This window comes from Mercenaria mercenaria, chromosome 8 (genome assembly GCF_021730395.1).
Source record: "Mercenaria mercenaria strain notata chromosome 8, MADL_Memer_1, whole genome shotgun sequence".
Lineage (NCBI taxonomy): Eukaryota > Metazoa > Mollusca > Bivalvia > Venerida > Veneridae > Mercenaria > Mercenaria mercenaria.
Window position 1 is genome coordinate 19307611 of NC_069368.1, and position 15595 is coordinate 19323205.

Sequence of the window (15595 nt, forward strand, 5' to 3'; positions counted from 1 at the left end):
ATTTCATTCATTGGTGACCGGGCCGGGTGCTTTTTGATATGTCTGAAATATTGTTATATAATTATATCATATATATATTATGTTATGCATATGTCACAATGATAAAATATTTACTTACTTGATACAGCTGATCAGGTGAACTCGTGTGATATTTTTACCAGCACAAAACAGAGGAGTTTCTTTTAAAGGTCCAGTCAAACCTGTCTTAAAGACTACATTTGAACAGAAACCACCTGGCTCTAAAGACCACTAATCTTGTTTCATTTTTCAATTTTTTTTCGATTTTAACATTTGCAGTGCATTTTAAGACCATCTACAAAAAGAGCCCATTACAAATAAAGATCATTAATTTTTTGACCTGCCCCAAGGATGATTTTTGATAAAGTAATGTTTGATTGTAATGATAATGATGTTGATCATGTCACAGCATAAAATGAGATTAAAGACCGAGTTTGGAGACCAGTCTCGAAATGCAACCTTGCCATTGGTCAATTTCAGAACTGAACTCCGAATCAACCAATCAGATGCTTGGAGATTTAGACTGGTCTCCAAAATCAAATTTTATAGACCCTGACACTGATCTTTATCCTACCACAGAAGTATTCAGATAAATCCTTTATATTTGAATAAATATAATGAAAATTAAGTCTCGGATTTTCACACAAGTAGCAAATGATGTTATCAGATTGCGTACCTTGTGATTAATTACTCGAATTGCATCAATACAGTCATAAAATATATTTTATGATTTTCGATGAAATTGAAAAAATATTAAGAGAATTCGTTGATTTATACAGTGTTTATTACCCCACAAAATAAAAGTAGTGTTTTGATTCCCGTCAAAGTGAAATGGGGCTTGTAAAGTTTTTCAAATTGTAGACTTATTTTTATTGCTTTCATGATTAATTCATGAAATATAATTCCAACAAACAAGCAAAATTCCCTTTCATTTAATGCTCAAAGGTCAAAATCCAAAAAATCGTACCCCAAGGAAATAGCTGTTTCAAACAAAACCATGAAATTTTCAGCCCACAAAATTAAATTATGTCAAATTGATCATTTTTAGGTCAACTTTTCAAATAAAAATTAGAGCTATTGCACTCGCCACGATGCTGGTGTTGCCGTTGGTTAAAGTTTTTGATCACTTGTCAGATATCTCTATCACTATCAAAGCTTTTGACTTGAAACTTAAAGTAGTTATTTACTATCAAAGTCTACACCAGGAGAAACAATCCTCATAACTCAGATTTGAATTTTGACAGAGTTATGTCCCTTTTTAGCTTAGATTTTTTTAGTTAAAGTTTTATAAAGATTTTACTGGCAAAGCTTTAATTCAGAGTCAAGCACTGAGGAAAGTCAAGCATGCTGTCTTACAGACAGCTCTTATTAACATTGAAATTTCATATCAGTTTGCATGTAAGCATGTTTCAAAGGAATTACTTCAGCATGTCTTTGGCATCATTGGATGACCTCACTGCAGCAAGTTTAATATTTCTGGCTTATATTTTAGCAAAATTTTGTTCCTTTTTCAACTTCTTTAAAAAAAATTGTTAAAGCTTTTGTATGTAAGCTGTAAGCCAGTATTAAACGCAACGGGTTCAAATAGTCTAGCCAGCTGCCATTATACAGCTTTTGATTATTGACAGTTTACAAACAAATATTTTTATGAAGGTTTAGAGTCTCACTGACACAGTTCAGGTCATAGGGCAACCTTTTTTCAGTGGTGGAAGACCCCATGTCTCCCCACTGGTATTGTTTCAGGCATGGGTGGGAACCTGGGTAGAACCACTGACCATCCGTAAACCAGCTGGATGGTTTCCTCATATGAAGAATTCTATACCTCAAGTGAGATTCAAAACCCGTATTAATGAGGGCCAGGAGATTTAAATTCAGCAACCTTTACCAGTCTCAGGATACGCCCACGCCCCACACCACACAACAAACAAATATAACTCCTTTCTAAATTTCTTAAAGAAATGACATAAATCTAAAGGCGTGTCCTTTTAACTTGATTATCTCATTTCATTTCCACTTAAACCAGCCTCAGTTTATAACAGTTGTATCAACATCATTTCAGCATTTATGAATTACAACTATATATCGCACCGAGCCATCAGTGTATGTAGGATCGGTAATTTGTAGTAATCCCTGGACTCGCAGTTTTAGTCATGTAAAATATTACTGATTAATTTGAGATTTCAATCTGTCACTACATTTTTACAAAGAAATACTCTGTTTCAAAAGTGGTAAATGGCTCCCTCGGGTGTAATATTTAATATCTTCTAAAAGCCTATTTTAATACCGATTACATCGTAATGATATACTGTATATGTCTTTATATTCAAACAAGCGCTAAATTGATTTCTCGTACATAAACAATGTAACATGAGTTTCATTCTGCACTTAGTAAATTAGCAACTTTTAAACAGTTTCTTCCGTGAGGAAGTATCTTTAAAGATGGCCTTCAAATATTTTAATGTTAAGTGAGCTACATAGATTTAATTTCAAATTCAAGCCATGGTCACACCCAGAATGCAGCCTTTTGATTGGTTATTTTCACGAGTGAGCTCAAAATCAACCAATGGAAGCCTTGCCACTGGTCCGATTGGTATCAGCCTCACAGAATTTTGAGTTTTGAATATGTGATCTGAATTTTGAGTATAACTTTTGTGGCTGTTGAAGAGTAGTCATGGATTATTGAGTGATTAAGCAATTAATGTTGGTATTGCTTTTTTTTTTATATTTAATTGAGTCAAGAATATGAAAACAGTCAATAATCCCCTTCTTCTGCATTTTAAATCAGATTTTGGATGAACTTTCATTGAAGCATTTGATTGGATTTGATTTAATTTTTTTCTTAATACTTGAGAATACTGTCAGTATAAAGGGTCTGCGTCAGACGTTGAGTTCATTTCCCATTGTTGTTTTCAACTTGGCTCTAATGAGGTGAGAAAATGTTCAAGATCTTATTGATACGTCAAGATGCAACAAATGTTCTTATTACGTCCTGTGGTTTTCGCATTGGTGATCGCTGAAAGTTTCTAATTAATTTGAAGCCAGCAATATATTTGATTGGCACATCCGCATTCATGACTTTATTTAACTGAAGACAAACATTTGTGTAACAGTTTTCTTTCAGGCCAAATGAAACTGACAGAACCTTTTTCTTTTGTTACTCTGTCCTGATGAAATCAGATTAGCAAAGGTCAGTTTATTTAATAGGATGAATAAAATAAGTTTAGTATAACCCTCTAAACTTGTGAAAAAGCAGAAACCCCTACAACCTGAACAATTATCTTGTACCAGAATAAGTTCTGCATACTGAAATTTTACCCTTCAAACCTGAACAAGTATCTTAGCCTAGAATGAGTTTCTAAATACTGAAAATAACCCCTCAGATCTGAAAAGGTTTTTTTGGCCTAGAATCAGATTTCTTTGTATTGAAAATAACCCATCAAACCTGAGCATTTATTTTGCCCAAAATGGGTTCCTCTTATTAAAAACAATTGCTCAAAATTTAAACTCATCACAACTGAACTTTCCCTATTGTCCAGAGGCTGACAGGGTTTAGAGGGATTCTACTATATATGAAATATTTTGATGGAACAGGTCAAAGATTGAATGAAGATGAAGAGATGAATATACATACAGATTCATATCCTATTTATAGCTGATAGTGAGATAATCCTTGTCAACAATAAAACTAAAATTTTATTTATCAGAATTTGTTTCAAAATTGTTTTTCAGTTTTTGTCAATGCAATTTTAGATACATAAAACAGGTTAATTAAACATAGTCTCAGATTACTTTTCAGCACAATCTTTCTCCCCATAAATTATGACCAACTTGCCCACAAGGATCAGATTGGAGAAAAACTCTTTAAGTTCAGATTTACTCTTAGTTTAGCATCTGTTGGAGAAAATATTCAGTTTGTCATGTGCCTGAATAGTGTAAACTCTCGAACAAATGGCAATGGAAGATGAAAATTTGTTTGTTGTAAAGAGGTTGTTGTCCTCAAAAGGTGAATTTACTTGGATTTTTAGCTCACCAGAGCATTTTGGTGAGTTTTTGTGATCACCCTGTATCTGTCTTCCATCCATTGGCATCAGCATTTTTCCTGAAATATCGTCTTCTCTGAAACTACTTGTCAGAATTTTACCAAAGTTGGCCTGATGTGCATCCTCTAGAGCAAACACCAATAAGAAGACAAAAGAGTCTAATTACCGGTAACTATAACAGGTTTTCAAATGTGAAAGAAAATATCAGTCTTTGTATGGAGGTACAGTCAAACTTTATTCTCTTGAACTCGACAGGATCAGCAAGATTTGTTCCGAGTCATCTTAAGTTCAAGCCATTGAACAATATACATTACATAGGAAATTTGCAGGGAGACGACAATGAGTTCCAGCAAAGGGTGGTGTTAGAATTATCCAAATTCCAGTGAACAAAGTTTGACTGTATTTTCTTTTTATTACCAGAGCTTTTACTCTATTTTTCCATGTCTTTTCTCCGCACAGGTTGTGATACAGTCAGGTCAGCCACCAACAGTTCTACAACAGATGTGTTCCCTCCCATTCCAGTATTTCTCGGATCCTCGACTCGTCAATATATTATTCCCAACCTTGATCTCCTGTTGCTATAACAACCAAGCCAACAGGGAAATCCTTGAACAGGAACTGAGTTGTGTCCTGCTGTCTAATTTTATTGAGGTAAGTGGAAATAATTGAAGAAAGTACCGGTAATACTTTATTTACCAGATTTTGCAAAATTGTTTAAATTTATAATATTTATACTTAATTAAATTTAATTTACTTAATTAAAACTTAAAGTTTATTTGAACCACTTTCAAGACTGCATCCTAGAAAAAATGAGTATGATATGAGAAGTTGATTTCGCCAACCCAGTGGTGGGTAAATCCCTGACGTTTGGATAGAGCAGCATAAATTTTCCCCAGAGTGAGACAATGTGCCATGCTCAAAACCAATATCCCTAACTCAAAGTTTAAGGTCAGGGTCCCAGGTTGAAGGTCAGTAGGGGTTGTTTTTTTCCTGTTCAGTCCATAACTCTATATCCTGGGATTTTGATATACCTGTAACTACACAAGTATTCCCCATAATGAAACAATATGTGATGTGCAACACTCTGATTCCTTAAAGCTCAGAGGTCAAAGGTCAAGGGTCAAGGTCACTTCTGGAGATCAAAGTTCAGTAGGTTTGTTTTTCCTTTCCATAACTCTGTCATCCATCAAGGAATTTTAATACTTTTTTGCACTGATGTTCCCCATAATGAGACAACTTGTATTGCGCAAACTCAGGGCCTTAGCTGAAAGTTCAAGATCAAGTGTGGAGGTTAAAGGATGTTAGAGTTTTTTTCCTGACCTGACCATTACTTTGTCATCAATGAAGAGATTTTAATATTCCTTAATAGAAATGTTCTCCATAATAACACTACTTGTCATGCATAATACCTAAACCACTAGCTTAAAGATCAAGGTCACACTTGAAGGTCAAAAGTCAACATTGATCTTTTCCTGTCACATCTGTAAATATTTTATTATAAGCTTGTGTGTCATGGATCCAGTTAAAAAAAATTATTGGAATATTTTCTTCAGAATTACTTCCCTTTAATTTACTTCCCATTTTTTCCTCCTATTTTTTTTCTCCTTTTTTTCACACCAATTTCAAAATGAAATGTTATCAAAATCGAAATTAAATACTTTTTATATTTAAAGCTGTTACAAGCCATCTACAACTGTAGGTTGGTTATTATATATGCAAATTTTAAGCCAAACATTTTGTTATAACATATTGTATATATAGTAAAATATTGTATATACACAATGTACTTTTATGCAGTTGTGAAAATTAGTCAGCTTCCATTAAAGGGCTTTGTAGTTCATGGTATGCACTTTAGTTTTACTACAAATGAGTATTTCTGTGCCTGAAGGTTAAACCATTAGCTGAGGATTTTCTTTTTAACACAATCTTTAAAGTGTGAAAGTTATTCTTTGATGCAGATACAGTTATGATTGTTTCAATTCTAATTCCATTTAAGGGTTAATTGTCCAAGACAAAAGTCAAAAGATTATGCTTTTTGACTTTGATAATTGTTTTGATAATGATACAGTGTAATTTTGAAATTGCTGTATATCTGCTAAAAGTTCGTTCTCAAATGATATTTAATAACTTCTTGCAGGGAAAAAGCAATTTGCAAATTAATAACTGTTTTGCAGTGTGATTATTATTTCTATGGAATCAATTTATTGTGAGAAAATAGCTTTTACAATCGGAACGACAACGTAGCTTAAATTACACGAGGCTATTTCATCTTGATTGTTATACGTGGATAAAAACCTGATCCGTAGTTTACAATCAATTTGTTTCTGACTTTATGAGTATAAATCATAGTCGACGAACAAATATTGAATGAGGGGACGTGAAGTTTAGAGATATTCAAGAGACATTATTGAAATATGGCTTATCTTTTTTGTCCTTCTTATCAAATTTATCATTGAATAGCTCGGTTCCATCCAACGTCCGGAAAATAAACACATTTTCCTGGCGGTTTTGTATTTGTAGCCCATTCTATCTATTGTTGCATCTCCGTGTTTTATTTGATTTCATCGGTGAATAGAGTTCCATTGTCACACTAATTGTTAGGAGATTGATGTACCCTCAATGGGTACAGAAATACACTTGACTCGCGTAGTAAAACGCTGTTTATTTACACTGATTTACGACTTCAAATAGCAGTTTAAACAACAATCGGCTCAAGTCGTGAATAAATATCAAATTACATTTAAGTTAACATTTAACCGTTATGCATTCAACAAAAGCATTTACTCGGAAAAATTGGTAATTTTTTTTCCCGTTGCTAATTGGGTGTGTTTAACTTTTTTTGTGCAGGGTTAAATGTTTTATTTTTCCTTAGGGTATTTGAATAGTGGTTGAAGTTGATATGCAAAGACAAAAATCAATTAAAATTCGTTTTAAATGCCAAGCTGTTAAATAAAGATGATTTGACTTGGAAAATTGATGTAATAGTTTTTAATACTATAGGGATTTATGGGGATTTAACAAAAAAAAAAAGATATTGCCTGCTAGTTTGTCTTTTGCTAATAAAGGATGGTGGGAGGCAGGTATAGTTCCAACCTTGCTAGTCTGTCCTGAAATCCGTATCTAGATAACTCCTCCTACAGTTTACAAGCTCACAGAAGTATATCACTTTGAAATGAACAAGCACATATTATTAATACATACATGTTCTATGCCTGCATAGTTTCAGAGTTATGTCCCCTTGAAATTTTGTACAACATTTCATAATATTTTGCGATGGAAGGGGCATTGAGATAATTCATTTTACAGTTTCAAGGGACTTTGTTGTGCAAAATATCAGGAGCTTTGTCTGATTTGGGAATTCTTCAATTCCGTATGGAAGCATTGATGAAATGGAAGCATAATTTTTATGTGTTTAACAAACCACTTTTACATGGATGTGCAGGCTGATCATGATCTACACTGGTCGCAAAGGCAGAATCAGTTGTGTCCAGCATGATAAGGGTTAACCAAATTAATGAAATTTACCTGAAAAATGAAGTGATTTCACAATATACCATTATTGTAAATGAAAGGTAAACTTTAGCTATGTAAACAACATACTTTAATTTTTTTGTAGGAAAAGTCACTGGAGACACAAGCAACACAACCTCCAATAGCTAAAAAGACAACAGGTAGGTGATTGTGTTTCTTCATACATGGGCAAATGCATCAATGTTGTATTTATTCATCTGTCTGTCTGTCTGTCTATCTATCTATCTATCTGTCTGTCCCTTCTAGTGGCTGCTAAAGCCAAGGATATAAATATATTTATACAACATCTTCTCATGAATGACATGGTGAATCTTCATCAAACTTGGTCTGTAGCAACATTGAAAGGCCCTCTGGGTTTAATTCAAATGGTGGCACTCAGCCCCTTATAGGGGCAGCTATAGCTGAAAATAGAAATACCTTTAAATGACTTCTCATAGCATTGCATTGTTCGATGGATCTTCATCAAGCTTGGTCTGTAGCATCATTTCATGGTCCCATTTGTATTTACTGGTACTGATGATAAACCCGGACAGATGATAAAGTCGAACACCTTGGAAATATTCGATTGCAATCGGTTATTTATAAAATTGAACACACCATCTAATAGTTTCCACTTACAACACCAACTGGTGTAAACAAAAACAAAATTGGTAAATATTCTGTATAAATAAATGACTTATATAAATTTGTATAAAAAATATTTATCCAAAATTACTGGGGAAGAGGGTGTTTTTTTGCGCATGCTCACTGTCAAACATGAAGGCCTGACATTTGTTAATTTTTCATTACTTGATCAGGAATGACTGTTGCAGCTTTTTGGGGAAAGTTTCAATATAATAATACCAATTGTAAATGACAAAGGGTTCGAATTTATCATCAGTCAGTGTTCATAAAGTCCCCTTTTTACATACCCCTTTCAGGCCCTCACTTCGTGTGAGTTTGCTTACTAAATATAAATTTGAATTATGTAAAGTTTTCAGCAAAGGTTAAGCTTTATTTTGATACTGACCATTGATTTCAATTTGCAGAAATAAAAAAGTTACAGGTAAAAAACCTCATTTTCTGTTCGGGTTTATCATCAGTACCAGTATATAACAAAAAAGACTCTATAGAGAATCCACCTTTATATCTCTGTGTACTGTAGATTTTTTAATTATAATGTACTGTTAGGCATTATTTAGGTATTGCATAGTTAACAAACAATCTTACTCAAGGTGTTAGGAATTCTTTAAACACGAGTGTTTGTGTTTTAGGACATATTTTTGAATTCACAAGTGGCACAGTGATGAAATTGTAACAAAACATGTACAATTGTTAGCATCAAATTTATGCAAAATTTTCAAAGTGAAAGTTTATAGTTGTTGCTTAACATGGATTTTTTCAAAAGTTTGTTCGATCAAACTTGACTAAATAGACAAAATTATTTGGAGTTATTGGTAGTTCAAGCGTTGGAACAATTTACATTATATAGGAATTTTGACCTGCTGAAGAATTCGAGCAAAGGGTGGTGTTCAAATTATCCAAGTTTTAGTGAACAAAGTTCAACTGTAATGAATTGGAAGTAAGATAATTTGCTGCTATACATGTATTATTTCAAGTAATACGTTTCATTTTCTCCGTAGATAAAGAAAAACGTGAATCAAAAGAAGCAGATTTGAGGACAACCCTGGCATACAGATTTCCCCAAGAGCAGTGGACAGCAGCTCAAGAATACTTCAAAATCTGCTAGCCTGTTTGAAAGAAGCATGCTTGTGTGCCATTTCATCAAAAGTAATCTACAGTTGCAGGGGACTGCTTCAAAAACTACAACTAGTGGAGAAAAAAAAAGTGTCCTTTTTGTATTAAATTTTTGTATGTCATGGCATTGAAAGAGACAGGACCAACTGAATTTTCATAAAGTTCACAATTTGCATATTTTCAGTATGTATACTTTTTCTGATTGAGAAAGAATAAGCAATATAACCTGTATTTAATGACACCTCTGTGAAACAGAAACCTCTATAAAATGGACACCTCTCCAAAGATGCACCTATTTTCTTCATAATTAGACAATATCTTAGCAAGTTTACCTCTGCTGAGCAGTAAAAACTTCACATTTTTCTCCTTAGTGGTGTTGACTTTATTAGTGGTTGCACAATACCTTCATACTATTTTTTTTTGTTAGCACAAAGTGCTCAAGTTGAGCTATTGTGATTGCCTTGTGTCCATCATTATCCTGTGTCATCAACAGTTTAACTGCTGGTTGTTCCTAGGAGATCATGGCATTGAGCCAAGCTGGCTTTATGACACTACTGCTGGTCCTTCCCACAAGGTCATAGCATTGAACTTAAGTGGCTTCATTACACTACTGCTGGTAGTTCCAAGGTCATCGCGTCAAACCTAGCTGGCTTCCAGACACTCCTGCTTTCATTCTAATGAGTTCATCTGATTGAACCTGGCTGGCTTCATGAAACTACTGCTGGCTGCACCCACAAAGTTATTACTGTGAGAGCATATATTTTTGCTGGGTCAGAATTTAGCAAATTTGAACTATTGAGTATGTATGCAAGGTTTTTTTATATTGCAAGTTTGTTAAAAAAAAAAGGTTATCATGCTGAAACATTTTTAATAAGTCAGTGTACATAGAAGTTACACATTGTAAAGCATTACCTTTAGACGGGTTTGTTTAACCGTTGATATTGTTGATGTGTTGTGTTTGTTTTGTTGACGACATAGTATGAAGTTCTGGTTTGTCTTCCTGGATGCCTGTGATGAAATAATGCCTAGAAGGGCACCTGGGCTCTTCCTCCACCATGAATATTTCAAAAGTCGCCATATGACCTATAATTATATCTCAGTGATGTTAAGGCATCGCCTACAGTGGCAGCCATTAGACTCAAAATTTTACTTGCAAATTTTCATAAAAATAAAAGATGACTAAGTGGTAACTATAAAGTCAATAAATTTGTCATAATTATGTTTTAAATATCTATGTGAATATATGCAAGTAGAAGGATGTGCATTTCACTACCTGTATTATGCCTTTATTCGATATTTTTCTATGACAAAATTTTGCAATTTTATCTGCAGTCAAACTCGATATATATTCAATACATTTCAAAGATAGTTACAGCCAATTGTAAAGCAGACCGTGAAGAATAAAGTCTTCAGAAATTATTTTGAAATTTTACCTGATTACTGAATTATACACAAAAATCCCATCACCATCAATTTATCCAATTTGTGTTATCTGTTCACACAATTTACATGTATATAAACAGGTGATATTATAGGATTATGTATAGGTTTACCTGGCTACCTGTGGTCAGTAATGCATGTACAAACAACAATTTAAATTAAATTTACATGGGGTTGTCTTTTTGTGTCTAATGCAATAACCAGGAACAATTTCGACAAAAATCCGTAGGAGTTTGCAGTATACATATTGTACTATGAAATTAACTAAATTTTGTCTTTGTAATATCTTTTATATTGGAGTTCTACTGCACATAAAATTTCAATATTTTGGGGTAAATTTTCTGTCTAAACGAGACTCAAATATTTTACAAGCGGCATATATACTATAAATCATCATATGCTTCTTATGTTGATGATAATTTGACCAGCTGTTAAGGCTTTAGTGCAATTTTCAAGAGAAAAATACTCGGCCTGAAAATATGAACTGATACCGAGTTGTGACTGTGGCGATGCCTTAAACCCAGCAAAAAAAAAAAAACTGACAGAGTGAAAATGCATGGGTTTTTTTTAAATTCTGATTTTATTTTATCAAATAGTTATTTCTGACATAGTTAGAAAGGCAATTAACTCACAGAAGTGTTATCTGAACACAGGTGTTTTTCACCATTTTTTTTTGCACCTGAAGGGAGGTCTATAGTCATCTTACTGCCTAGCCATCTGTATGTTAGGAAGCTGTCCCATTTGATTCACTGAGTTATACATTTTAAATTGTTTAATAAATTCCTATGATGCTTAATACAAATGTCAAGCATAATGATGTGTGTTAGGTCTGTACCTCAAAGGTCAAGGTCAAGTTTTGAAGGCATTTTTGTCACTGGGAATCTCACTTTGTCAAACAGCCCAGTTCCAGAGAGATTCCTTTATATGGGGGAGGGAGGTGGGGGTCTCATTTACAGTATTGTCTTTGCTGATTTGTTACATTTAAAAAGAACAAACAAAATTTTTATGTCAATATTTTGTCATGTTTCTGGGTTGTTCACCATAGAATTACGTCTCCGATTTCATTATTTCATCTAATTTTACATCTTTAATAGACTGTGATACTCTCAAATTATTATTATTTATGTTAGTGTGAAAACTTACCATTGTATCATTTTGCTTTCTATGCCCTTCTCATTTTTAGCTCCTCTGATTTAAAAAGAATGATGAGTTATTGTCATCACTTGATTGGTGTCGGCATTGGTGTTATCTGGTTAAGTTTTATGTTTAGGTTAGCTTTTCTCCTAAAATATCAAAGCTATTGCTTTAAAAGTTGCAACACTTGTTCACCATCAATAGCTGACTCTGTACAGCAATAAAAAACATAACTCCATCCTGCTTTTTGCAAGACTTATGGCCCCTTTTGGACTTAGAAAATATCAGAATTCTTGGTTAAGTTTTGTGTTTAGGTCAACTTTCCTCCTTAACGGTCAAAGCTATTGCTTTAAAACTTGGAGCATTATCCACCATTAAAAGCTAACTCTGCTCAGCAAGTACCTTTACTCTAGATTGCTTTTTGCAAGAATTATGGCTCCATTTGGACTTAGAAAATCAGATGTTTTGGTTAAGTTTTTTGTTTAGGTCAGCTTTTCTCCTAAACTATGAAAGCTATTGCTTCAAAACTTGCAACACTTGTTCACCATCAAAAGCTGACTCTGTACAGCAAGAAACATAACTCCATCCTGCTATTTGCAAGAATTATGGCCCCTTTTGGACTTAGAAAATATCAGATTTCTTAGTTAAGTTTTGAATTTAGGTCAACTTTTCTCCTTAATGGTCAAAGCTATTGCTTTAAAACTTGGAGCAGTTATCTGCCATTAAAAGCTGACTCTGCACAGCAGGTACCGTAACTCTACATTGCTTTTTGCAAGAATTATGGTCCCTTTTGGACTAAGAAAATCGTGGGTAGGACAATATTTCTATTATACAGAGACAAAAAAGTCAGATGAGCGTCTACACCTGCAAGGCGGTGCTCTTGTTTCTACTTTTGAATGGCAGAGTATTGGTGTTCTATTCTTTCTCAGCTAAATATTTATGTAATATAAATGCAAATGCAAGGTACTTTAAATTAAGGTAATGAAACCATAGTGAATATCAGTAATGTCCGTGTGATTTCATATTCTCCATATAGGACTTCGGCATTCTCTGCCTGGTTGCTCAAACAAGCAAGATTAGCCGAAGAATGACGAATTAGCATTTAGAAATTACGTTATCTCACATAAATTGCCAATTGTCAATCAAGTCCATACCTTAAATAAGAAAATCCTCGTGTGAATTTTAATGCAAGATAGGTACTTATATAAGAAGTTCATCAGTAATTATGCCCCTCTTCGAGGAAGGAGGGGTATATTGTTTGGGTCGAAATCCACATGTGAATTATGCCCCTCTTCGAGGAAGGAGGGGTATATTCTTTGGGTGCATTACCTTAAATAAGAAATCCATCTGTGAATTCAAATACAGGATAGGTACTTATATAAGAAGTTCATCGGTAATTATGCCCCCCTTCGAGGAAGGAGGGGTATACTGTTTGGGTGCATTACCTTAAATAAGAAATCCACATGTGAATTCTAATGCAAGATACATGTAGGTACTTAATATAAGAAGTTCATCAGTAATTATGCCCCCACCCCCTTTCGAGGAAGGAGGGGTATATTGTTTGGGTGCATTACCTTAAATAAGAAATCCATCTGTGAATTCTAATGCAAGATAGGTACTTACGTAAGAAGTTCATCAGTAATTATGCCCCCTTCAAGGAAGGAGGGGTATATTGTTTGGGTGCATTACCTTAAATAAGAAATCCACATGTGAATTTTAATGCAAGATAGGTACTTATGTAAGAAGTTCATCGGTAATTATGCCCCCTTTGAAGAAGGATGGGTATATTGTTTTGAAGATGTCGGTCGGTCTGTAGACCAACCGGTTTCGGATGAAAACCCAAGAACATTTGAGCCTAAGGTCATGAAAGTTGATAGGAAGATTGGTCATGACTAGCAGATAACCCCTATTGATTTTGAGATCAGTAGGTCAAAGGTCAAGGTCACGGTGACCTGGAAGAGTTAAACGGTTTCTGGACGATAACTCGAGAACGCTTGGGCCTAGGATCACGGAAGTTGATTAGGAGCTGATGACCCCTATTGATTTTGAGGTCAATAGGTCAAAGGTCAAGGTCACTGTGACCCGGAACAGTTAAACCGTTCCCAAACGATAACTTAAGAACACTTGGGCATAAGATCATGAAAGTTGATAGGGAGGTTGATCATGACCAGCAGATGACTCCTTTGGATTTTGAGATCAGTAGGTAAAGGGTCAGGGTCAAGGTCATAGTGAACCGGAACAGTTAAACTGTTTCTGGACGATAACCTGAGAACACATGGGCCTAGGATCACAAAACTTTGTAGGTAGATTGATCATGACCAGCAAATGACCACTATTGATTTTGAGATCAGTAGGTCAAAGGTCAATTTCACAGTGACCCTGAACAGTTAAATGGTTTCTGGACAATAACTCGAGAACGCTTGGGCCTAGGATCACGAAACATAATAGGGAGGTTGATCATAAGCAGCAGATGATCCCTATTGATTTTGAGTTCAGTAGGTCAAAGGTCAAGGTCACAGTGACCCGGAACTGTTAAACCGCTTCGGATGATAACTTGAAAAATAAAATAGATTACTGAATGCATCAAGGGGGGCATTTCGTGTTCTACGAGCTGTTGTTTTCCATATAAAATACTAATGAGAAATTGATCTATAATTATCTAATACAAGGTAGTTACAGATACAAGAAATTCACATATGATTTTCTCTACATCCAAATGAGTTTCACCTATAATCGCATTTTATAAGAGTTTCATCTATAATTTTCCATTCAGGACTCGTATTCAAACTTCTTTTAATAATAAGAGTTTCATCTATAACTTTAGGAACCGTTAAATACTCATATAAGATTCTTTAATAAGAGTTTCATCTATAATTTCCAATGCAGGATTCTTTCTTCTGAGTTTTACCTAGAATTTTCCATACAAGATATTTGAGCTAGATATTCACTATCATTAAGATGTCTGATTCCATTCTCACACTAGTTTGCGAATAGCAAACACTGTTTTGTACAGACCACTATTTGTCTTTTTTTTTAGTTTTCGTATGAAGTTTGATGTTAGATGATGTATATAGTTTATGAAGAACTCGAGAATATGGTAGTTTGATATTTGTATATAGAGTAAGTATGTGAAGTTTTCTGTATAAATTGTTGCTTTAGTACAAAGTTTATGTGAATTCATGAATAATTTATTATTTTATACACTATTGTCTTATATTTTATTGATTGTTGTTAAATGTGAATTTTTAATGAATATTCTTTAAAACATGTGAAGCTAGTGTTTTGTCTTTGATGCCTTCACCCCACCATTGCCTTTCCATATGCTACCCCCCTACACATTCCACCTACACCCCAACTCCAGAAGAGAGAACTTAAGTTGGCTTCAGTCTAGTATGAGAACTGTTGGAACTACAGTTTCAAACTTCATAAATGGTTGCCAATATTTGAAAAGATTTAGTTGTTAAAATCACCCAAAGACTGGTTTAGTTACTGGTGAACTTTCTGGCCCACAGCTGTCAAATTTCATTGGCTGAGTTTCTCTACTAAAACTAATTTATCCCAAGACAATATGCTTTCACTGGTAAGTAAAACTACTACTTCTGTCTACTTGAATTTTCTTTCACTCCTATGTAGTCACTATCATCCCGAGACAATTTCCTTTTATTGGTAAGGAGCATCCCTCTACTTAAACTACC

General features: G+C 34.2%; 1 protein-coding gene across 1 annotated transcript in view; it reads left to right on the forward strand.

Annotated features, from left to right (window-relative positions):
- The window catches only part of LOC123522924 (S phase cyclin A-associated protein in the endoplasmic reticulum-like), an 89141-nt gene extending 73968 nt beyond the window's left edge, over window positions 1-15173 (forward strand). Inside the window, exons 29-31 of the mRNA XM_045300456.2 lie at window positions 4518-4709; window positions 7675-7729; window positions 9212-15173. Coding sequence (XP_045156391.2) covers window positions 4518-4709; window positions 7675-7729; window positions 9212-9318 — 354 coding nt within the window. The 3' untranslated portion in view covers window positions 9319-15173. The remainder of the gene's footprint in view (window positions 1-4517; window positions 4710-7674; window positions 7730-9211) is intronic.
- Window positions 15174-15595: the final 422 nt, after the last annotated feature.